At 41.5% G+C, this 24,811-nt stretch overlaps 2 protein-coding genes across 3 annotated transcripts in view; one reads left to right on the top strand and one right to left on the bottom strand.

Annotated features, from left to right (window-relative positions):
- ALS2 (alsin Rho guanine nucleotide exchange factor ALS2) overlaps window positions 1-15,260 on the bottom strand; it is a 53,876-nt gene extending 38,616 nt beyond the window's left edge. The window contains exons 1-6 of one of the 2 annotated variants that reach the window (XM_063116169.1): window positions 15,177-15,260; window positions 10,529-10,674; window positions 9,166-9,320; window positions 7,402-8,321; window positions 3,192-3,552; window positions 48-216 (exon numbers count right to left, since the gene is read on the bottom strand). In XM_063116169.1, the coding sequence (XP_062972239.1) occupies window positions 48-216; window positions 3,192-3,552; window positions 7,402-8,321; window positions 9,166-9,320; window positions 10,529-10,548 (1,625 nt within the window). In that variant the 5' untranslated portion in view covers window positions 10,549-10,674; window positions 15,177-15,260. Of the gene's footprint in view, window positions 1-47; window positions 217-3,191; window positions 3,553-7,401; window positions 8,322-9,165; window positions 9,321-10,528; window positions 10,693-15,176 lie in introns of those variants that run through there. The other variant, XM_063116170.1, reaches the window with a different exon arrangement.
- Window positions 15,261-17,096: 1,836 nt separating this feature from the next.
- Window positions 17,097-24,811, top strand: part of CDK15 (cyclin dependent kinase 15) — a 58,488-nt gene continuing 50,773 nt past the window's right edge. The window contains exons 1-5 of the mRNA XM_063116188.1: window positions 17,097-17,210; window positions 18,723-18,872; window positions 21,386-21,483; window positions 21,761-21,840; window positions 24,628-24,722. Coding sequence (XP_062972258.1) covers window positions 17,097-17,210; window positions 18,723-18,872; window positions 21,386-21,483; window positions 21,761-21,840; window positions 24,628-24,722 — 537 coding nt within the window. The remainder of the gene's footprint in view (window positions 17,211-18,722; window positions 18,873-21,385; window positions 21,484-21,760; window positions 21,841-24,627; window positions 24,723-24,811) is intronic.

Genomic DNA, 24,811 nt, shown 5'->3' with positions numbered 1-24,811 from the left:
AGCACTCACTCTATCACTGTCAACTGGCACAGAATAGCTTTCCTCACCTAGGCAAGATATCACCATGTCCAAGTTGCCCTTCTTTTCCTTTCCCCCAACTCCACACCTCAGTTCGTAGAGAGGGCAGAAGTGCATCAGCTTCACCACTGTAAGTTGGTGTGAGGGCCACTGTCCTCATTTTGGCTCGTCCTACTTTCCTCAAGAGCCTTGGAGAAACTTTAAACATGGGAAACAAGAATAAATCCTTAGAGCACAGAAATTACATATATCACTTGTTAGGTCTCATTACACATGTCAGAACATGAGTGGCTGTTGTGAAAAAGACACCTGAGCTACTTGCTACAAGACTGATTTGGTTTACATGATCCCTGCTTCCCACTGTGGCTTGTTTAAGCCACGGTGAGGCCTGGTGTGTGCCAGGCAGCCATTCTGAATATTCAAGCCCCAGCTTCTTGTGTCATCGAAACCCGGTAACCACGGGTTATGTGAGTGTTAACAACCCTCACATAATCCATGCTATAAATAAGCTACAGTGGGCTGTTTGCTCGTGCAAACTGGTCCACTGCCTTTTCAGTGTGCCATTTGATTTTGAATAGAAGAGCATTTTCTCTCTTTACAACACTTTCAAGATGCCATCAAGTCACCCCATCGATTCATCCAGAATGAAGTCCAACATTAAAAGCAAACAAACTCCAGGGCTACTCATATCCACAACTCACAGCTCATCATCAGATAGCTATTTTTTATGAGATGTGCTGTTCTGTTCTCTGAGAATGCAATGTGATCATTTCTCCTGAAACAGCCATGTACAAATAGGGAATTCTGCGGTTAGGCTGCAACCTACATCAGTTTGACTACGAGCTGGAACATGGCCAGCCCGTTAGATAACACAAGTGGCCCTCTACCAATCCCAGCAAAGAGGAGAACTGGCCTTTTCCTATGTTAGTTAGCCATGTGTTTGAAAGGAAACTTTATGATGGCAAGCACACGGTAGTGGTGATAAGCATTTGGTCTGAAATACCACTCCTTGTCTGAGGAAACAGAATCTGTGTTAAAAGTCAAGAGTCGGGGACTCTACTATTTATTAGACCTTCTGTCTACTTATTACATAATTAAGTTATACAGAGTATCCCCAGCTGCATCCTTGAGACTAAAGAGAAACAATAAGGAATGCAGCAAATACAGAAAGAGCCCATCAAAACTTGCCTCAGAATAAATAGAAAAGGAAGAATGTTAATTAGATTACTTCCTTCCTCTCTCCTTTCATACACAAGAGAGATCGCCAGGCAGAATGTGGATCTGACTTAGCAATTCATAATTGAGGGCAATTCACTTAGGGAAATATTTAAAAACACTTCGCAAATTAAAAGTGCTGTATAATTGAATAATAGCATGAAGAATACGAGAGGATCGTTTCTGGGCCCCTGCCTTTGGACTGCATCAGTTCCAAGAGAAAACAAGTGCTTGGGTTAAGGAAGCTCTTCTAGTGGCTGCAAGAGAGAAGACTAGCATAAGAAACACAACTATTGGTCTCAAAAAGGCACTCACTGCTATTACTGCACCATCATGAAGCTCCAAAAGTCATTTGGGCGGCTTTAAAAGGGGGTTAGAAAAAATCCTGAAGCAGAAGGCTATCAATGGCTACTAGTCCTGATAGCTCTATACTACTTCCAGTACCAGAGGAAGTAAGCTTATGTACACCAGTTGCTGGGGAACATGGGTGGGAAGCTGCTATTGCACTCATGAATTACTTGTGGGTTTCCTTGGCCACTGTGTGAACAGAATGCTGGAATAGACGGACCCCAGCGCTCTTCTTATGTTCAATCAGACAGATATCTTTCCTTCGATTCCCTGCTTAGACTGTGACAGCAGTGACTTGGCATTGCTACCACATTTGGTCAGTTCGCTTGATCAAAATATGCCAGCATGGCTTATTTAAATCATGGTGGCCATGGGGGTGCTTCTTGGGCACCTCCAACAACAGAAATGATATCACTAAGCCATCAAACTTAAAGGAAACGCTAGCTGAAAATTGAAGCTTAACAGAGAGGAATAGGAGGAGCAAAGTAAGAAGAGCACCTACAAGAATTGCCAGAGTAATTTCCCAAGCTGTCTGCTTGGGAAGTTGCGATGTTGAGGGACTTGTGCATAATGTACTGAATCATCAGGCGTGTGTACATTGTTTCTACATTTGTGAAGTTTTTCAGCATTATGGATAGATAAAGCTTTATTGTTAAACAAATCATACATTCTGCAAGGTCAGAAATGTTGCTCTATACATTTGGGCTGTAAGAGCAAAGTTGGCCAATGCCAATAGGACAGTCTTGTTATTGCACGTAAACAAAAGAATATATTGCACATATATTCTTTCTGAATCTGACCAGCTGGACTTTTTCTCAAGAAAACAATCTAAATATTTAGAACAAATTTGAGAATAGATAGGGCAGTAGAATGAATAATGAGGCAGATCCTCCACTTTGCCACTATGGCAAGGGCAGAATCTCAAGGCATAAGGAATTTTATTAAAACGCTCTTCTAGAACTGCTCTTTTCATTTGTTGCATCTTTAATTGTGCAAGGGCTGATCTAAGACGAGGATTAGATATTAGAGTCAGGTAGCATTCACATTCAAATTTAAGTTTAGTATCTGCAAACCAAGGTGCTATACTATTACTTGAAACTGCACAGAGATTCATTTGAATAGAAACACTATAGACCCTCTCCTTCAAGACCTCTTTGCTGTGAGCTGAATTCAAAGTAGTGAAGGATTGAGAAGAAAAACCATAATAATGAATTTGAGGAATCAGTTTCTGAAACCAAGATGATGTATATGATGAATTGGCTCTCATTTGCTCTAAAAGACACGATTTAGGTAATCTGGTTAAAGGGGGGGAGTGTTGAGACAGTAAAGGCCCTGATGGCAGTGACAGATTTAACTATTACGCCAGTTTCTGAACGTAAAAATGAAGCAGGAGCACACCTTGTTACACCTAGAATTGTCCTTAGCAATTTATTTTGAAAAATTTCCATATCGTATGAAGATTTCAGAGCCCACAATTCTGCTTTAAAATAATCTGAATTAACAGAAGGAAAGATATGAGTGCCCTGTCACATGTAAGAACCATACATGAAAAAACAGACAAGGAAATATCCGAGATATTGTAGCATTGGAACTGTATGTAAGCGTCTCACCTTGGGACAGCAAACCAGGTAAGGAAAGTCTTCGACAGACTCCTTCGGACTCCTCTTCTCGAATATCTACCAAGCTGGAACTCTTTTTCCCCTGCATCGACTCTTGCTTGACCTGCTCCTCTCGGCTGTCCTTCAGCCCATCCAGGCTTGGTGAACCAGCACTAGATGGGGATATTGTATCACCTGGAACAGTGCCGTAGAAGTTCATTACCTTCTTCAGAGACAATGCCCCAGCTTCACACGTAGCAGCCACTCTTACTCCAACTGCGGATGCACAAGAGACTACCAGGCTGTTAAGGGCAGATGTACCTGGGCCAGGTGGACTGGGTAGACAAGCAATGAGATCCTCTTCTTGGGATTGCTAGAAATACAGTAAAAGAAACCCAAGAAATCGATCACAATAGGCAGTAGCGTAGTTTAAAAATAAGATCGGTAACATCTAGTCCTGTGCTTGATTTTAGATAACATATACAAACAGATTTTTCAAAACTTTTCCAAGCCAGAGCCAAGGACTAGCTACACAGTTATCATGAATGCGCTCTGAAAAAGGTTTATTTACAAGTTTTATAACAGGATTTTTAAAAACGCCATAAAATCCTGCCCTATGAGCTTGCTCCACATTCAGATTAACTGTACAAAACCGATTATGTATTTCTTACTTCTCCAGTGGAAGAGCTGCTGTTGCAGGACTTGGCTAATGCTTCCACAAACAACCCAGCCTGGTTGCCGAAGAGCTCATATTAAACAAAAGGCCACTTCTGGATAAGCAACCAAAGGCAACCCATGAAATTACCAGACCTCTGCTCCTTGCCATTTTTTTCTTCAATAAGAAGAATGCTCTCTTAAGACGAGTGTTGTGTAGGTAGCCAACACACACAACATTCCACAACAATGCAGAATGACAAGGCATAGGCTCCACAAGCAAACCTATAGTTAATAAAGGTTGTATCCCAAAGATGAAGTATTCCAAAGATTAATGTAAGAACTGTCATGGTGGGTCTGGACCAGTGATCCATCCAACCTCATTATACCTTTCACAGTTACTACTGCCATACTCTTCAGCTGGTGCAAAGAACAAAGTGCCATGAATCACTCTGAATACGAATACTAGTATCTACGTATAAAATTAAGACTTTTAAAAAAGGTTTGATCTACACCCCATCATCCTTTTATTTACTTACACTTTTACCCTGCCAATTCATAAAGAGTTCAGGATGGTCGCCAATCAGATTAAGTTCTATACTGTTTTTATTCATACACCAGCTACTATGCACATTTGTTTATTCAGGACAAAAACACCCCCCATGTATTTATGCTAACTCTGCAAGTTGGGTAAGAGTCAATGCTTTAAACGTTACAGACAAAATTCAAAGAGAACAGAAAATCATATTACATGTTTATTTTAAAAAGCCTATAAAGTTAGGTCTCTGAATTCATTTCATGTGTAATTATTAAGCATTTTTTCACACTTTCCAGGGAGCAGCATTGCTTTTATATGAAGCCACGGTGTTTTGATTACTGCAACTCTCCTATTTCCTTGCACTCACATGCTCTGCTTGTTTACCACGTTTCGATTGGGCTGAGCGTGCATCTAATATCTTCGTATTACTAGCCAAGTGATGTTGTACCTTACGTTTCTGGGAATGAAACAGATGAGGCAATATATCTTCCAAGAACATTTTATGTAGAGGATATTATAGGAAAAGTGGATTACTTCTTCATAACTAATCTGCGTGTGGGGTGTGAACTATCCACTTTGGGAACCATGCTTATTTTACAAGATAAAGTACTCCCAGATGGCTCCCCACTTGGGCAGCTGCTAGGTGTTTTATTTCTGGAGCTTTCTCCAGAAACTAAAATGCAACAGTGAATAAGGTAAAAGGTAACAGTGAATAGACTATGTGCCAAGCTACCTGGGGATTTCAAGAGATAAGCAGTAGGTACATGTGCATCTTTTCTCACTAAAAAATTATTTCAAGATATGCTTTAAATGTGTTTTCAAAATTTCTGGGTTCAGGGAAAAATCACAACAAGGCCATAGCTAGACCTAAGGTTTATCCCTGGATCGTCCAGGGGTCAAACCTGTTCATCTAGGTGACACACAGCGGATCCAGTGCTCAGGCAGGGGCGAACCCTGGATGATCCCAGGATAAACCTTAGGTCTAGCTGTGGCCCAAGTCTGAAATGGTTAATCCAGGTAGGTACTACAGAAACCAAATGGATAAAACCCAAAGTCTCTGAAGTACAGGTGTATGATTCCATCCCCTACCCAGAATAAAATATCAACCAAAGGCCAACCAAACTCACAACCCAAGGCCAAAGCGGAAAAACAATAACTGTGGGTGATTAAATTGCACTGCCCTACACATGTAGCCTAACTTCACATGTGCAGCCCCTATTAAAAACACTTTCAACTACATACAAAACAGCTCAAGATTCTGCAATATGAACCAGCAAGGTGAGAACTTTGAAATCCTTTAACAAAGCAGGTCTGTTCCGGAAAAATTGTCACAGGAAGAGTCAGCATAATTTTATTTATTCTAGCTGAAGGCCTTCACAAGCATTTAATAATATATATAATAATATATATTATAAGTAGGCTCTTGGGACACAGATCTTATTCACTGGAGAAAAACCAAGGTTAGCATGGTTTTCCTAACACTGCATTATGGAAGTATGCATAATATACAAAACTAATTTCAAATGTTTCTATTGAATTCCCAGGTTTTTGTTTAAATGAAGAAGGAAAAGTGATTTAACATTTATCACCAGAAAAACCAGTTATACTGAGTGTAGGAACTTAATAGACAAAAAGGACAACCTTTGGAAGTAAGGTGGGCCGTGACCCATGACAGGGCCTTTTCAGTTGTGGTGCCCTGATTCTGGAATGCACGCCCCAGAAAGGTTCATCTGGCCCTGATTTTTCAGGGTGCCAGGAGAAGGCCCTTCCATTTGTCCAGGACTTTTCGATCTTGAGCTTTTATACACTACCTTTTATTTTTCTACTGCTCTTATTTAGCAATGGGTAAACATATTCCAAATGAATCATTTCCTTAGAAAGTAACAAATTCATCCATGTAATCTGCAATGCAAGTTCTCCTTTAATCAGAGATCTTGTTCTGTGTATGCGAGTTTTTGTGCATGCACAAAATCAAAATCATGATGTCATGTGTCACCACATTATGTACCCTTTCCTGATTGGTTGTCTCCATATGGCCTTTCTACATAATGTTTAACTGGCATTGTCAGTCAGTGCATGGAGGAGCAATATATGAATCAGTTTAAAGAGACGTATACAACCTAGATAGCTGTTTATTCAAACACGTTTGCTTTGTGGAAAGAGTTCAGATACCAACCTTTCCCTAAAGGGTGAAAGTGACATCATCACATTTTCTCCTGAAAATAGGGGGCTCAGCCAAACAACTCGGCACATGCATAGAAATACCACAGCTTAGATGAAGACTGTACATGTACTGATGCTTACAGCCTATTCCAAAAATAACAAATATGTAAGACAGCAATCCAAGCTTGCTACAAAGTTGAGCACTACATTAGGGATGTCATGAGCACTCGACTGAGTCCCGGACTCCAACAGACTCCCCCAATTCCAGTCCCCTGCACCCAGTCAGGTGCATTTGGCGTGAGCACGGACTCGCTCTCAAACGGTTGCAAAGCACTCAGCCGCCACCGGTCTTTACTGCCGAAGCTGCACACTTCCCCCCGCTGTGCATCAATAGCGGCCGCCATTGACGCAGCGGAGGGGGGGGGGAATGCGCGATTTCCAGAGCCTCTATTTCCGCAGTGAGGGTGGGCTGTGCCAAGTGCTTGCCGGGACAAGCAGAGCCTCAAAAGAAGCTTGCGTGGCTCAGCAAGTGGAGGCAATGGGGCGAGTGTCTGCTGAGTCGGACACAGGTGAGTTCGCCCACCCCTATGGACAAGTGTCAACCAACAAGTTGACTAATTACGACATTTGGCTGCAACACTACTCTTGTTTTTATGTTGCATTTTTATTGTGATTTGATTAGTTTTACTCTCTCCTTTTTTGTGTGTCACTTCTCTCTCTTTTTTGGATTAGAACCTAAGAGCTAGACAGAAACAATGCCCTCTTCAGATCCATAGCTTTTATTTAAAATTACATTCTTGAGACTTATGAGAACTTTGGAGGATTTCATGCACACAAGAAAGACAGCAAGGTAATGAATGTAGGTACCTGTTCAGGTTGTGGATCAATTTGCTTCTCTCCGCTCTCATTTAATGAGTAATCTGGAGAACTTGCCAAGTGTTGCTTCACTGTCATTTTGTCAGATATCAAGAGATTTCCTGGACTAGAAATACCACTGTCTTCCCGTCCATCGTTGTTTGAAAACACACTTGCTGCATCGTCCTTTGTAACGGCAAGTGTCTGTTCTTCTGTAAGGGTTTTTTGACAATCCTCATCTTGGCTGCTCGTTATGCTCTTCCTTTCGAGAGTTTCTAGCGAGGAGCAGGAAATATGGCTTTCCAACTGGGAGTCAGCTAGGACCACCCCCAATGGACAGCAGTGGCTATCAGAGATAATAACGTGGTCTTCTTTGTCAGTCATGGTAATCAGGAGCTGGCTGCAATGATTACATCTCTCCGGGATGGGTTTTATGTCTTGGGTGGGGAGGCACTGTACAAGAGCTAGGCTGTGAGAGGCCCCACAAGCAATCTGAAGCACAACACGCCCTGCCAAGTACTCAACCTTCTGTGGTTTGGTCACTGGGAAAGTATTGGTTATGAGGCCAAGCTGACAGCCACTTCCCCATGCCCAGATCTCCCTGCTTAGTGAGAGTGCCAGGGTATGCTCCTCTCCACATGCTAGCTGCAAAATCCGTATTGGCAAGAGATGGCTAGCTTCAGAGTCAGAAATGTTGATGAGTTTTGGTTCCGGCACAGTGTCTTGGCTGGCCAGTGCACACTGGCCAGCAGAATTTTCCCCCCACATGTACACTGCACCACCTTCAGTGACTGCTCCACTATGGAAGCTGCCAGCTGCCACTGTAATAACATGCTGTCCACTCAAAGCCTTCTCCAATATGGGACTATTAATATGAGCATCTTCCAGCTCAACCCTCCAACGAAGTTTTCCAAAACTATATACCTCGCCACCTAAAACGAAGAAAAACAACAACCAAATTTAAATGAAGTTCAGCTCCATAATATCTAACTTGCCATGCATATACAAAATATATGGAGTTTTTATTTGTGTTGTACCCCGCCTCGATCCAGAGGGAGAGGCGGGTAACAAATAAATATATTATATATTATTATTAAATCATGTTAATATGGAAGGACAACTGAGTGAAAATATGCTATAATTACTACATTACTGGGCAATTAATGTGCTTGTTATCATAGACTTAGAAGGCAAGTTTACAGGGAACTCATTTGTCCACAAAGCAAACCCCTGCTTATAACTTAGGAAAGAATTTATCTGGGACAAAAGTAAGCTGAAAACTGAAGCAAAATTTTACAGAGTCCCAATACCATCTCATACATTTCATTAAGAGAACATGTACAGTTTATCTATGCACATTCCATTAAGAACGGAGCAACTGGTGCAGACATTATAAACCAGCACGTACAGCTATAAATGAACTATTTACTTTTTTAAAATTGATAGTCTCTGTTGGCACCCATAAAATATAACTATAGAAAATCTCTTAATAGTTTTAAATAATTTGATTTTTTTTAAAAAAATGTTCATGATCTTAAGACTGCCAACTGCCACTGCTGAACTTCGCAACTAAGATTGTAGTGACTGAATTTCATTTCATTTCCCCCCCTCCTCCTCCCTCCCAATCCCCTTTCCTTTTGTGTCGTGTCTTTTAGATTGTAAGCCTGTGGGCAGGGACTGTCAAGAAATACTTTTGTAAGCCGCCATGAGAGCCTTTTTTGGTTGAATGGAGGCATAAAAATGCATAAATAAATAAATAAGACCAACGTTTCATACCATCCGACAGAAGCACACCATGGTTGACTCCAAGCGCTGCTTGCAATACTGTCTTTCCACTCCAACCTAGAAGTCTTTCTGGGGCTGGACAACAGCAACCAGCCTGCCACATATAGACCAGGCCTCTCTCTCTTGCTCCTTCTTGCTCTACTGAGCTGTTTAGGAAAAGGAAAAGAAAAAAATTGTATAAATCCACTCAAATTTAGTGTTTGGGCACTCCAAAATTGGTACTTACCATGTTTCTCATACAACTGATATGTTACCTGTTTTCATTACTCAGAATACAGATCTTATCCATACATAATATCCAGGGGAGTACTTGATCACTAGATAACAAACAGGAGTTCAAGGAATTCTAAGGGCATATTTAGGATCTCAGCATAGGTCAGTGCAAGTTTGAAGTAGCCAGCTTGCCTATTTCCAGGATTCTTTGTCAATTACACAGATTCTTGGCTATCAACGGCTATTAGTCCTGATGGCTAAGTGCTACCTCCAGTGTCAGAACCAGCAAGCCCTTATACATTAGTTGCTGGGGAACATGGATGGGAGGCTGCTGTTGCACCATGTCCTGCTTGTGGGTCGCCACTGTGTGAACAGAGTGCTGGACTAGGTGGACTCTTGGTATGAGCCAGAATGGCTCTTATGTTCTCAGCACTGTACTGGGAATAATATGGTAGTGGCCAGTGTTGGACTATATCTTGGACTATGACTACAGAGCAAAAGGTTCAAATCCCCACTCAGCCATGATGCTGATTTGCCACTCACACGCTATCAGCCCAAGCTACCACACAGGGATGTTTTGAAGATAATATGAAGGAGAGGGTGAGAAGTATGTACACACACATGGGATCTTTGAAGAAAAGGTAGGGTTAAATATAATAAATAAAATACATAAGAGAAGCAAAGTTTTCTATTTACAAAAAAAACCACACCACCTTTCCATCTACTATGACTACTGTTCTCCTTACCCTCTACCCTCTGGTTTCAAAATGAAGGCCACGGTTTTAATGGCTGCACTACAAAACTGGAACACGTTTTCCCCCTCGTCTTAAAATGCTACATAGGTTTAAAGGCAAATGTGTTATCATGCTAAATCAGCCTTGCAAATAAATTCAATGTTAACTAGCCTGAATAATTCTTTTACTAGTCTAACTGCTCATACGTACACACAGGAATGTAAGTTGGTTTTGCCACATCAACTGGTTAGAAGTATCAAGTGTTTTCCAATTTGCAAAATATATCTAGCCACCCAAAGACACTTCTTCCCTACCGCAGGTGAATGCTTATTTACAACCCTGAATTAAATAGTCCTTCAGTAGTTTGAAGGGGTTTTTTTTTGCAAAAAATAAATAAATAGCCGTACCTTTCTTCTTTTGAGTCCATCAGTCAATGCGAATACTCCATCACCATGTCATTCCTTTTTGAGATAGTAACACAATGGTTTTGAAAACCATTAAGACAACAGCAAAACACAAGCTCAGTGGCTGAGGTCCATGTAGAACAGAATCACTGCAAAATGCAAAGAAACCAAAGTTATTTAAACTGTTCAGTCAATGAACATCTCACAAGACTGGAATGCTTAAAATATTTAAGCTATTCCATTAAAAAAGAAGCACACATTAACAAATAGAAGCTCAGTGGAGAGATATACTCTGCCCACAGAGTCCATGAAAAGCTTTTACACTATTACAGCAAAAACAATTTTGAAAAGCATGTGGCTACATAACAATTGGAGCTTTTAGCCAATTTCACTCTTATTACTAGCTGTTTAAAGGCTCAGTTAGAACTGCTGCAATGCCGAGAAAGGAGTTATGATTATTCAACAATACTTTCTTTCTTGAGAACAACACTGTTTTTAACATACATAATTAGTTTCAAAGTATCTCTCTCTCTCATATACTATTACAAAAAAGCAATTAAAGGTGGAATCTTATGCATATTTAGACAGAAAAAAGCTGACTGGCGCATGCTGGGAGTTGTAGGCCTTTTTTCTGTCTAAACATATAGGATTGCATCCTAAGTCTGCTTCTGACATTACTACTACCTTAAGCAAGACCATACTTGCAAAGATGGGAACACGTGTGCTTGTACTGTAGGAAGCTATGAGAGTCTACTCCCTGTGGTGATGTAAGGAAACTATGCAAGTGTCAGCCCTTCCCTACAACAGACACCTACTGGTGTCAAGCAGTCATCAACATGTCATGTCAAGAGGCAACAATATGGCTTCCTTACAATTCAGCGGGCAAGTTTTCCTGCTTGCGAGAATGTCACTAGTCAGGGAAATTGTAACGTGAGAAGCCACTCTAATGAATAAAAAGCAAAACAAAAAAGGCACACTCTTTATTAGTGAGTTTATTTATTTATTTATTTATTTATTACATTTTTATACTGCCCAATAGCCAAAGCTCTCTGGGCAGTTCACAAAAATTAAAACCATGAAAAGCATAAAAACAACCAACAATTTAAAAACATGAATACAAAATACAATATAAAAAGCACAAACAGGATTAAAACTACACTGTCGTACTAGTGTAGTTCACGCTATTTTGCATGTATAATGTAGTTACTCAAGGGTAGATTACTGTAGAGTGCCAATTAACAATATATCAAAGCACAGCAAGTACTACAACCTGGTTTGCTGCCTTCCCAAACAATCGGAGATTAACAGATGTATTTTCTAACATCTGAATGTGTTCATATTCCAACAGTCCCCCACCATGCCTTTATCACACTAACTCCATGCAGCCTTTGATAGTTAAATTCACTGGCACATTTTTTAAACCGTATCTATTGCTTTTAAATTATATATTGTTTTAACTTGGATCATGGTTTAATTTGTTTTTAAGTGTGTATATTGTTTTATACTGAATGTTTTTATCTGCACGCTACCGAGATTTTAGTGATATAGGACGGGATATAAATATTTTAAATAAATAAATAAATGCAGACATCTTTCATACTCAGTAATAATACAAACACCTACTATGGGGGGTATCCAATGTTAGTCTAACCTAAGTCCTATTCATGTCAACAGAAGTAGCACCAACCCTGGTTACAAACCATGGTTGTAGCCCGCAGTTCTGCAAGGCCAGTCCAATCCATTTGGTCACCCCAATCAGAGATGTACATTCATGGTTTCTTGCCATGTTGGAATGCAATCCTGGGAACATGTGCAGCTGTAAGCAATGTCACTCACCAGCATCCTCTGAGACCCTTCATGGGAATGGGACTCCTGGACTACATACTACTTCACTGGCATCCGTAAAGATATTGCTCCTCCAAGCAACTGTTTATTTTATTTGCACAATGAGGCCTTCCTATTTCCCAGTTCTTCTATACTGAGCCATCTAGATACACTGTCATTCATGTTGCAATGTTTAATTTTCAACCCAAACAATTTTAGTTTAGTTTGTAAAAACACTGAGAATGTTTGGCTCTGAAAACAGAGAGAGGAGATTGCTGATCAATTCCTTTCTTATTGGCTTACTGCCCAACTCACAAGGGAACACAGAACAACAACCTGGCCATTCAATTTAATTATACCACATTCCCTTAGGGCTTACTTTTAAAATGTTCCAATACCACATTATAAAAATAAGAACTATCACAAACCATCAAGGATTGTAATACTGCATAGGTTTAATATTAAAATGTTTAGTTACATCTCAAGAAGTTCATCACTAGGTTAATACATACTGGGTTTTTATTAAATAGGCACACTCTTCTTCCTATGATAAATGCATCCAGAGTACCAATAAAACGTAACTTATTGAAAGGTTAGCTTGTTTTAAGGAATTAAGAATATCTAAATTCATATTCAAAAAAATCATGAAATGTTTTCAAATACGGTTCCATAGTTTTTTGTGAGAACCTAATACGACTATATTTAAAATACTATAGAAGTCTTAACGAATTACTCTTCCACATGAGTTGCAGTTCTGCACAGAGCTAGGTTGCTTCAAATTCTCTGGCCATAAACACACATCAAGACACCCCAGGTTTTCTTTAAACCCCAGGTTATTGTGAACAAGCAGGTGCAAGTGAGCATGCTGGCTCACAGCAGCCTGGTTGCTCCCACTGCAGCTAAACAACCCAGGGATGTTTTTTTTTCCTATCAAGATAATGTCTTTAAAGTATTCCCATACGAGGTCTTCCTTATGACCCTTGACAATTTGAAATCAACAACTTAAACCTGTAAGTGTTCAATAGGACTTACTCTTTGGGGCTGAAAGAGGTTTCCTACCCAAGAGGTTGACCGCCCAAGGAGAGCCATACAGGGAGCTGCTGCCCCAGTGATTGTCAGGCAGGGACTCAAAAGTTCACATAGATGGCTACTCCACCTCTAATAACAACTGGGAACTGCAATAAATTGTTGCAGCAAGGAGTACTCCTATTCAAGATTCCAGCCAGCCATACTTCTACCTACCATATACTCCATTCCAATCCCCCTCAACAGTCAGTATTCCATGGACAATGTATATGCTCAGTCCTCAAGGGGATGTTTTGTGTGTTTTTCCCCTCCTAAAGATTTTTTGTACTTCTACAAATCTTGACCCAAGTCTCTTGTGGGTGTCAACGATACCATTTTAGCTACATAAAGATCCACACTCCAAGAATTGAGATCACTATTAGTATAGTCATCTTCATCATTAGTAGTACCACCGGTATCAGTTGGGCAGTGCCCATGACATTACTGCACAAGTCCCTTCTTCTCTTTCATGCCATTTAGAATTGCACCCTCCCTTTGAAAGAATTGGTTGTCTCCCTCTTTTTAAAGATATCCCCCCCCTCCTCTGGGCCTAGTCAATCATCCACTCAGTACTAGTGTACACATCTTTGCAAAGTGTATTTATTTATTATTGTTATTTATTGCATTTGTATACCGCCACATAGCCAAAGCTCTCTGGGCGGTTCACATAAGATAAAAACACTTAAAAGCAATATACAAAGATTAAAAAACCCACAAAAACAAGCAAAACACACACATATTTAAAACCAGTGTAACAACTTAAAAAATGATGAGCCAAAAAATAGACCCAGGGTCATTACATATTGTTAAATGCCTGGGAGAAGAGAAAAGTCTTGACCTGGCGCCGAAAAGATGACAATGTCAGTGCCAGGCGGGCCTCATCAGGGAGATTGTTCCAGAGTTGGGGGGCCACCACAGAGAAGGTCCTCTCTCTTGTCGCCACCCTCCGAGTATTTGTGAAAGGAGAATCCCTGAATAGCAAGGCTGGTCCCATTTCATTTCGTTAAACAGGGACAGAGTCATCACTTGCTGCGACTAGCAAGTGTAAAGCAATAGTAAATGCAAACAATGCCACCACCACCCGTTTCCCCTAGAGAAAAACAAGCTGTTTGGAAAGGCCCTCAGCCACCGCGAGGAAGAGGGACCAACGTAATTCCACGTTGACACCTTGCCAGAGATTTGTTTTCCCATAAAAAAAAAAAGAACACAGCAGGCACAGAGTCAAAACATATCTGGTCCATGTAACGGAGGCACGTTTATAAGAGAACTTAATGGCAACAGGTAACACTTGATGCTATTTAAGTTTCCTAACAATTATGAGGGGAACAGAAACAGCACCAAATGTTTTATGACGAGAGTCCTCCATGTACGTTTTCATTTAACAGATTCAGCAGATAAATAGATAAAAAGGTGTGTGGGGGGGTGTTCTCTGCAGAAAGGGAAAATAAATTGTATGTGTTTATTAGTTCAGCCTATAACGACAGCTAGGCTGGGGAGACAGAATGGGTCGGGATGCTGATGGAAGGAACATGACGACAGGTACTCAACATCCCCCCCCCCCCCACGCGCGCCAGAAGCACGTGACGGAAGTTTCACTCCGCAGCTCGAGCCTAGTTCTACTCCGCGCCCAGCCCGCGCGCTCTCAGGGGCTGCAGGGGCACGCAGTAAATGACAGTTGACGCTGAGGTCGTTCGGATTCCAGCGCGCACGGCGCACGTCCCATCCCCCACCCGCCAAGGGGTCCCCTGTCTCTCTCTCTCACCTGGAGCCGCGCGCCCTCGCTTTAACCGCCAAGATCCCCTCCGGCTTCTAGGGACGCTCAAACCAGCTGATTCACGTAAAGAGGGAGAAAGGGCGGAGCCTGCTGGGCCGTAGGGGCGGGGCCAGCCTGTCAGCCCAGTTAGTAAAAGAAGCCGTAAAGGGAGGAGGGGTAAACCAGGTTGAGAGCGCAGACGGGGTTTCGAGTGGGACAAACTAGTGTAAAAGGCGTTAGGGAACTAAATCCTGCCATGTGGAAATGAGTCTTATGGGAGGGAATCGTCATCTTTATAGAATCAAGTGGATCATTGCAACAGCATGGGGGAGGGGGGATTATACAGCTGCCTGGAATACCTGAGGTCGTGGTCCCCTGACATATTTATTAGATGTGTATTCTACATTTTCTTCATAGAAATCAAGGCAGCATACAGGAGGTCATCCAGGCTTTGACCTGCCCAGCTTCAGCGAGGTGACTGTCAGAGTACTCTTTGTGCCTTTTTAAAAGATAACTACCACAAACTGAAGTGGCGTTCAAACTGCTGAAAGTGTGAATATGACAGCTGTGTTGTCTAAAGTGGCTGCAGAAACAAGAAAATACTTTTATATACAAAGAGTTTTCATAGCATGGGACATGTGTTTGAGAAAGAAAGGCAAGCAGGCGTTTGTTAAAGGCTATGTCTGCATCTCCTATTTTGATCCCAGAGAAAGTGGGAGGAGGGTTTGCACGGTCCTTTAAAAATAAGACTAATTAGAATCAGAATTATTTACTTAAACTAGGCCCTCTCAGAGATCAAGAGAGTCCTTGGCCACTTCCATTTTTACGGTCCCACTGTATTAAAAAATAACTTGGCCACTTCCATTTTTACATTCCCATTGTATTAAAAAATGAACAAATGCCAAAACAAGCATATAACTTGAATTTTGACAATATTTTATTTCTCTGCACACAGAAAGTATAACGACTGAAGTATTTTTGGCAGATGCAAAATGTCAGAGTTTTTGTGGCAAAATAATGTCACTTTAGAATTTTGGATAAAACAGAATATACCAATTATGGTTTGAATGATAGTTATGTGTCACTCATAGTCTATAGACCTAATTCTGTTTTAAATGTTCCACCACAGATGGCAAGGTTCTACAATATAATTATGCTATTCAAAATATAATTACAGGACTTATATAAAAAAATTATTTCATTGTGCGCTACAGGCAGTGTGGCCTGATAATGGCACATACGTTTAAAGTTGTATGATAAGTCTTCTTTCAATTCTGTCAGTTTATCTCTGTGTCTGTTTAGACAAATGATCACATTAAAATTGCACAAACAAAATAACGTAAAAAACAAAAGGGAGAAGTAGTCAGGTGCATGTACAGCTAATTATACACTTTTTTGGGGCACTACATTTTTGCATATTCTGGGGCTTTGGTATCTACTGAAAACTTACTTGCTTGAAGAAGCTTTCCTAGAATAAAGATCTTGTCTTCCTTGTTGCCAAGCTATTGCCTCTTCTAAGTTGTATATTTGTATTTTATTATGATATTATGCTGCATTGTTTGTATATCACTTGAATTTTCTTTTTAATGTAAATGATTCATAAATATCAGTAAACGAATAAGATTAGAAGAAAATTATTGATAAGACATCAAGAGTATCTTAAAACAATTGAAATAACCTGCTTTAACTTTTGGATCACAGATTCCGAGTATGGCAGCTTTCAGGAACTATGCTCATTACAAACAAGAGAGTTATACAAAGGATAAATTTGAAACACTGGATGTTAAGATGTGGAGAGAAAAGGGTTTCTTAAGTCATGAGATCACTTGTGGTGGAGACCTCATGCAAGTCATATGAACACGCATGCATTTCTCTGGCAAACTGAATTAAAAAGACAAGAGGGAGCAAGCCATTAGAGGACAGCAGAACATGGGGGACATCCTATGTAAAAATGCTTTTAGTCCTAGATGCAAATGTTTCTGTGAAGAGACAGAAGGCTCACCACAGCAAGACAAGCCAGAGGAAGTGCATTGTGTTCCGAAGGTAAGTAGCATTGCAGCCACCCTCAGGGATCTGACATTGTTTTGGGATAAGGGCCAGGTTTTCCATATAGGAGATTTCCAGATCCAAGTCTCAGCAAAAAGAATTAGAGAAATTAGGGTAATAAAATGTATTAGGTTGACCAATATTTAATTTAGTCAAGTGCCTGTCATTTTGATAGGCAGAAAGTGTGTGCCCTTTTATAGTGCACAGACCCCTTCCACCAGAAAGGGCATAGCATGTCTCTGTGTGCTCTCTGCATAGATGAGTATTATATACCTCAATGTCGGCCATCCATTTTGGGGGATGAAGGACACCACAAATTGCCTCCAAGAGCAGCACTTTACTTTCCCCCACTGGATAGAACTACGTATTATCTTGGCAAACATATTCCCACACGTGTGTGGGTGGGATATGAGACCTGCATGGAAGCAGTGATGTAGGGCAGACATTTTTCCAGTGCTTTATTTTTCTGTGTTTTCCCCTCCATTTCATAAGTTCATTAGTAACAATGAATGGATACCAATTGCAAATACTAGGCAAGCTTGGTAGTTTCAAAGTTGTAATTAATGTTTTTCAGATGATTATCCCTAGAAAGTATGTGGGAGAATACATATACGTCTCAGTGTGAAATAAAACTAATAGGCAATGACAGTGAAACTGAAGATGCCACAGCAATCTCAGTGGAAGAGAGTTAGCGGCTGTCTATATGCAGGGAAAGCCCTGAAGTGGCTATGGATTTGTGCTGCGTCAGTTAGATGATGCAGGTGCAGCTTCACAGCAACCATGGAGCTTTCCTCCAAAGCTGTAGATTAAAAAAGTCAGGAAAGGCTTAAGCACCTCCTGCCTCCTCAGGGCCGGTGCTACCATAGAGGCCACTCAGGCGGCCGCCTAGAGTGCCAAGGTAAGGGGGGCGCCGAACACTGCACCTGGAAGCCGCTCTCCCACAGCGGCTCTGAGAGGGCAGCTTCCAGGCGTTCCATTCTGAAGCCGCCCGCCCCAGCGTCCTGGCTTCGCTTCGGCTGGGCGCCCACCCAGCCAAAGCGAAGCCACACCCGCCCACCCACTCCAGCGTCCTGGCTTCGCTTCGGCTGGGTGGGCGCCCAGCCGAAGCGAAGCCAGGAAGCTGGGGTGGATGGGCGGCTTCGGAACGGCACACCCGGAAGTCGCTCTCCCAGAGCAGCTTCCGGCCGGGCGCATCCTTCCGAAGCCGCCCACCCCATCCCAGCGTCCTGGCTTCGCTTCGGCTGGGCGGGCAAGATGGCGCCCCGCACCCAGGTACACTGGGGTGGGGGTGGGGTGAAAGCAGCTCACCTGCCTAGGGCGCAAAATGGTTTGGCACCAGCCCTGTGCCTCCTGTTGATTCTCCAGTACAGGTATCCCCATTTCGATATTAGGAGGCAACATGACCTTGGGAATACTATATTGATATGTGCGTAGTTCTGCCCTAAATCAGAGCTAACAAAGGAACTATAGATTTTTGTTCTTAAGTTGGTGTTCTTTTCACCCTGTCAGCTGATGGATTCAAGCAAAATACCAACCACAACAAATGCATTGCAGCCACAATGGTTTCATACACTTCAGACACAAAAAGCTGGAAGAACACGACAACGCCGTTTCAGCGATCCTTCCCAGGAGCAGGCATTTGCTGCGAGATTCCAGTGGGTGAGTGTGTTTATTGCATAAATTGATGCATAGAAGGAATTTAGCACCATTTATTTATTTGAATGTGCTCCGTAACCTATTCTAAAGGCTTGGTGGGGGTGACAAATGATTTGAATAATTTATTTATCTATTTATTGCATTTATATCCCACCTTTTTTCCTCCAAGGAACCCAAGGTGGTGTACATAATCCTCTTCCTTTCCATTTTATCCTCAAAACAACCCTGTGAGGTAGTTGTGAGGCTGAGAGGCTGTGACTGGCCCAAAGTCACCCAGTGAGCTTCCATAGCCGGGTGGGGACTAGAGGCTGGATCTCCCAATCCAGCACTCTTAACCATTACACCACACTGGATCTTAATAATCGATGATCTCAATCATAACTTTTAATTGATATCATTTAAAAGTAATATCATTTAAAAGTAATCATTTAATTGATATCATTTAAAATGATACCATTTAAAATGATATCATTTAATTGATATCATTTAAAACCACAAAATAGTGTGGGTTAGATGGCTGCATATATTTGTCTCAGAGGGTAAAATCCAAGATAAGTTCCATTCACTTCAATGGGTCTACTCTAAGTAGGACTTAGGTTGAATTTTAGCCGGAATAAAACCCAAAACCAAATGCAACTTAAGTTGATCTCCTGTGTAGGAGCTTGAAGCTTATGTTTCATTGGGCAGAAAGAAAGATTTCTCATTTTATTTCCAACTTATATGCTGATTTATTTATTTGTTCTTCCAAGAATTCCAAGGTGGCCTACATGATCCTCTTCCTCTCCATTTTATCCACCAAACAACTCTGGCCCTGTTCAGAATACACCTTAAACCACAGCTGTAACCATGGCTTTTTGCCTTATTCATTGTAGTTAAAGCCATGGTTTAAGGTGTCTTCTGAATAGGGCCTCTGTGGAGTAGGCTAGGATGAGATCAGCGATTGGCCCAAAGACACTAGGGCAGGATCTACACTACTGCTTTAAAGTGCTTTATAACAGTTATAAAGCACGTTAACTGCTTTAAAGCGCTATAAAACTGTTATAAAGCGCTTTAAAGCAGTAGTGTAGATCCGGCCCAAGTGAGCTTCTTGGCTGAGTGGAGAATAGAACTTGGATCTCCTGAGTCCCTGATACTTTTGCCACCACACCACACTGATATTAACCAAATTAGGTTGGTTATTTATTTGCCATATTTGGACTTTTAGCTTTCTTCCAAAGCAGCAGTTTTCACCCTTAGGAGTGTCAACCACTTGGACAGCTGCTCCAGAAATACTTTTGTGACAGCTGGGTTTGTTTAAATAAATATTTGGGTGAGGAATTAAAGGACTCAGAGAAACACTTCAGTATATAACAACGTTTCTTTGGATTTAAAATAAGTAGCAATAAATAATAATTTCCCCTCCACTTCCTCCGTTTGTAGTGGAATCACCCCTTTTGTCCTTTCTTGCGGTTCCTCAAGTCCCATTGGGCTTTGGGCTTTCTACTCCCAATTCTTCACTGCTCTTTCATACAGTAGGCCTTCTATTCCTTGCAGCCATTCCGTCCACTGATGATCAGGTTGGCTCCTCGTCTTGGTTTCCTGTTTATACGCTCTTCCGAAACATCCTCACCCCAAAGCCATCTTCTTCCTGCCCTTTCAACCCCCTCCCCAACTGCTTTTTTAACCACCCTGCCCTCATTTTCCCTAGCAACTGTTACCATGACTCTCCCCTTGTCAACTTCCATTTGCCTGGCTTACTTATCCCATGCCACACTTGCTAAACCAAAATTTCTGCCGAGGGACCCCTGTGAAGCTCACTTGTGAGAATGCCTCCTCAAACAAGAAATGTTCCCCCTATATTCCACCGTAGGGGAAGATCAGTACCATCAGTGCACTCAGGCCTTGTGTTAGAAGTATGAAATATCTTGTCTACTACCTAAATACAAGACATAGACCGTGTACCGTAAGCAGTGAACAATTCTGCATTTCTTAACAGTGTTGTAAGTACTTGAAGCTGCAGTCTGGGTTTCATTTGAGGTGTTTCAAATTAAGTATTCAGTACTTGGGATCAGCCTTGGAATATATATGTAAAGGAAAGCTCCACGCATGTGCAGAGCACAGAATTCCAACATACTTCAATAAACACAGCCTAGTTGGTGACATGCAACTCACACAGTGTGACATCTAGGCCATCTTGAGTCTCATCACCTCTCTTTCTGGAAATGAACAACTGTTAATTGTTCAGCATCTTGAAGACCTATGCAGGTTGCTTGATGAAGTAACTTCAAAACTATTAATTTCTATATCAAGCCAAGTTAATCCAATAACAAGTATTATCTTTTTTAAAAAAAATTGCATTTATTATACCAAACCAGGTTAATCCAATAAAAGTATTGTCTTTTAAAAAAGTTGTTTATTTATATTTATTATTGGCATACGAAATCTTTGTTTCTTTACTGGGGTCCAAACAGCTTTAATAAATCTAGAGCCAAATTCATGCTTTGTCTTTCTTTCTCTGCATCCTTCCCCCATCTAAGCAAAGAAGAGGTCTCCCATTTGGAAATGCGGCCTCCTACTTAAATCTGGAGAAGCTGAGTGAAAGTTCTCATTCAACAGTATACAAAGGGATCAGTAGGTGAGAGTTTGGCACCAATGGAGGCTTCCCCCCCCTTTTTTTTAGTCTCTGAGCCTGGGGAAAGGGGTGGTGAATTGCAGGGGAGTGAATGGGGGGAAACAGAGCTACTGTTACATGCATTTGTGTGTAAATGTGTAGCATGCTGCTTAACTTGGATTAGATCAATGTAACTGTGGTTGATTTAAGGGACGAAGTTTCATTTTACGTGTACTGTAAATTGTGGATCCAACTGTATAGGTATGGATGGAAATTCATCAATTATACTCTGTCCCATTAGAATATATGGCCAGTTGGTAGCTTTGAAAGTCATCAGCCTGAAGACAGAGGAAGGAGTCCCTTTCACAACCATAAGAGAAGGTAAAGAATTCTGAGCGAACTGAATTTAATCTATGGCAGGGTTCAGCCCTTGAACCTGATTTCAGTACTGGAGCTGAGCTCTGTAATATAAGAAGTTATATAGGAGCTTTATAATACAGGAAGAAAATGGCCTTTCCCTTACTTCCAAACTATTTTACCTGTTCCTACATACATTCAGTTAAGGAGGACTCCCAGCTGAAATTGCTGGGAGTCCTATTTTCCTATTCCACTGAATGTGTGTCAGGGGGTGGGATCACATGTACTCTCTCCATTCCCAATGTCCATTTGTTCAGCTTAAGATGTGCATAATGCCGTGTGTATACAACTGTGTCAGTGTAGATCTCATTTCATGCAATCAGGAATCCAGAGTTGGATCTATGGCAGCAGCAGGATAGTAGTGATATTGAGTCTTGTCCTCTGTGTTCTTCGGCCCCGCTGAGGTGGGTGGAGTCCCGGGGGCCCAGCTGGGGAGGAAATGGCCATCGTTCATGGTGCCCCTTACTGGAGAAATCGAAGTGGGAGGAGAACGATCCCTTCCTCATTCAGAAATTGTCCTGGCCAATCTTCTCACTTGGAAAAAGAAAAATGCCACATACATACTCATGGGCCCCTGGCACCTCACACATATAAAGCTTCATTCCACGTACCTGCTTCCCTCGGATTATCACCGTAGCGTAAGCTTTCGCAGTTGTTGTTTTTGCTACCCGGCAACAGCGATCCTTTGCATACTAGGAAGTGAGTTTAAGGGGGGAAATGTAGAAAATCATTTAAAAAATCAATGGATGACCCAATTCAATTCAAATTTCGTATGCTTAATGCTCTCCCTAATATCTATTACTGTGCCAATTTTGGTGTCTTTATCGTTAAAGCTTACGCAGATGTAAGCATTTCTTTAAAATCCTGCTCCTGCGTCCCAGCGGCGGCTCGGAAGATACGCTCAAAATGTAGGGGCTAAATACAGCGAATCTTTTCGCTTTGAAGCACAATTAAGGCAGGATGCATGGGAGTATCTCACAATCAGAGCAGATTATAAAGTGGAAAACTTCTGAGTCCTTTGCATGTCATTCGCAGTGATTGCACAGTATAACACTGGTATGATAAAGCCAATCATTCTAATTTTCCTGTGTTTTGCATACCCTGGGGTTTCCTCAACTATTTGGGCCACCAACTTTATTATTGGAGGGAATAATATGTAACAGAGAATTTTGCATATATTCTCATTATGCTAGTTAATGTTCCACAAGCATTGGTTTGCGCAAGCACAATGTCATTAGTACTAGAGCTGGGACAACGATGAATACTACCCATCGTTAATAATCTGCATGTATGCTTCTTTTTCTTGATGTAGTGTTATACCTTTTTGACTCAACTTTTCCTCCATCTTGTTTTTCGCTCATCTTGCTAGGAGAAGTTATTGTGTATTGGAAAAAATGTTTTCAGCTTTCTTGATGTCTCTGATTTATGCATTTACTTAAGCTCTTAAATCAGGTATTTTGGACTTTTAGATGCTCCCACAGATAAAACATCAAAAACTGCTTTTTTACTTTACCATGACACTGTTGCTTTTGCCTGCCCCAGGGTCCTGATGGAACCACCAACTTTTTCACATGCTAAGGGGGCAGGGGAATAAACAATTTCATGCAGCTCTCTCGAAAGAACAAGGCCTGCAAGAGAAATGTTGTGCGATGCTCCAGCTGTTGTTTCTTTTCTCTACTCCAGTCTGCATTTCATAAATAAACAGATGAAATTTCACACCTGGGGCATGGCTAGATGGGGCAATATCCTGGGAATCGCACATGACACAAAGGGGATCCTGGGGGCAAGGAGGGATGATCCCTCTTGTGCCCCGGGATATGGCCTTACAGTTTAATTATGGGTTTTCCCACAGTCCCGGGCTTGTCCCGAGACCATGGGATGTGTGGCTGGGCGTTGCAGTTTGTCCCAGATCCTCGTGAGTAACTGCAAGGAGCTGGGCGCAGGGTGTGGAACTTCTCAGGAGTTCCGTTCCTATTGGGGGTGGGGGGAGCAAGAGCAGTAAGGGAGGAGCACTCCTGCGCTCTTTCTCGATTAAAAAACCCAAACAAAATGGCGGGCGTGACGTCCTCTTCCTTCCTGGACGTCGCGCGCCGCGTGTAGACAGAGGGGGAGATCTCACGATCATCATATCGCGAGATCCTCCCCCTCCATCCCTCTACACCCGGTAGGTCTAGACATGCCCCAAAAGAACTTATTACAAAAAATAAAGAGAATTTTAACCTAAATTAGTAATTGAAGATGGTCTTCTTAAATTTATTTAAAGGCTTTTATACCCTTGCTTTATCTGTAAAGCATTCTAGGCAGCCCATGACAGAGAATTAAAAACAACCTTCTAATGTACAGCATAGCATAAAACATGAAAACATCAGCAGGAAACAATGTACCAGCTATCAGAATATTTAAAATATCCCAGAGACCAATTAAAAGAGCAAATACCAGCATCTGGCCTGACCTTTGACTGGTCCTGTTGCTGAGGGAGCCCAGTGTATAGGCTGGTCAGGCAACTTGGTTCACTCTCTCAAAGTGGGGCTGGAGGGAGGATATAATTGAAAATGAAATGAAATGTAACTTCTGAAGAAGGCCTTCTGTTTAGAAAGAATATGAATTCTAAGAAGCCTGTGCTCCAAATTCCAGTATGGATTATTTTTTTTCTGGGCAGTTGTGATTTAACAAGGCTGATTTGCCATCCATGCGGTTAAAAGGTGTCCTCCCTTACTGCTAGCTGTCTGATTACTGTTTATATGTTCTTAGCGTCTCTCCTGAAGGGCTTGAAACATGCCAACATTGTGCTCCTCCATGACATCGTCCAAACCAAAGAGACCCTGACTTTAGTCTTTGAGTACATGGTGAGCTGCTTTTCGACCACTTTATTTATTTATTTATTTATTTACTTGAGGATGTATGAAAGGATTTCTGAGCCATCTCGTGTGCCAGT

This window comes from Elgaria multicarinata, chromosome 2 (genome assembly GCF_023053635.1).
Source record: "Elgaria multicarinata webbii isolate HBS135686 ecotype San Diego chromosome 2, rElgMul1.1.pri, whole genome shotgun sequence".
NCBI classification, from domain to species: Eukaryota; Metazoa; Chordata; class Lepidosauria; order Squamata; family Anguidae; genus Elgaria; species Elgaria multicarinata.
This window is presented reverse-complemented; position numbering and strand designations above follow the sequence as displayed.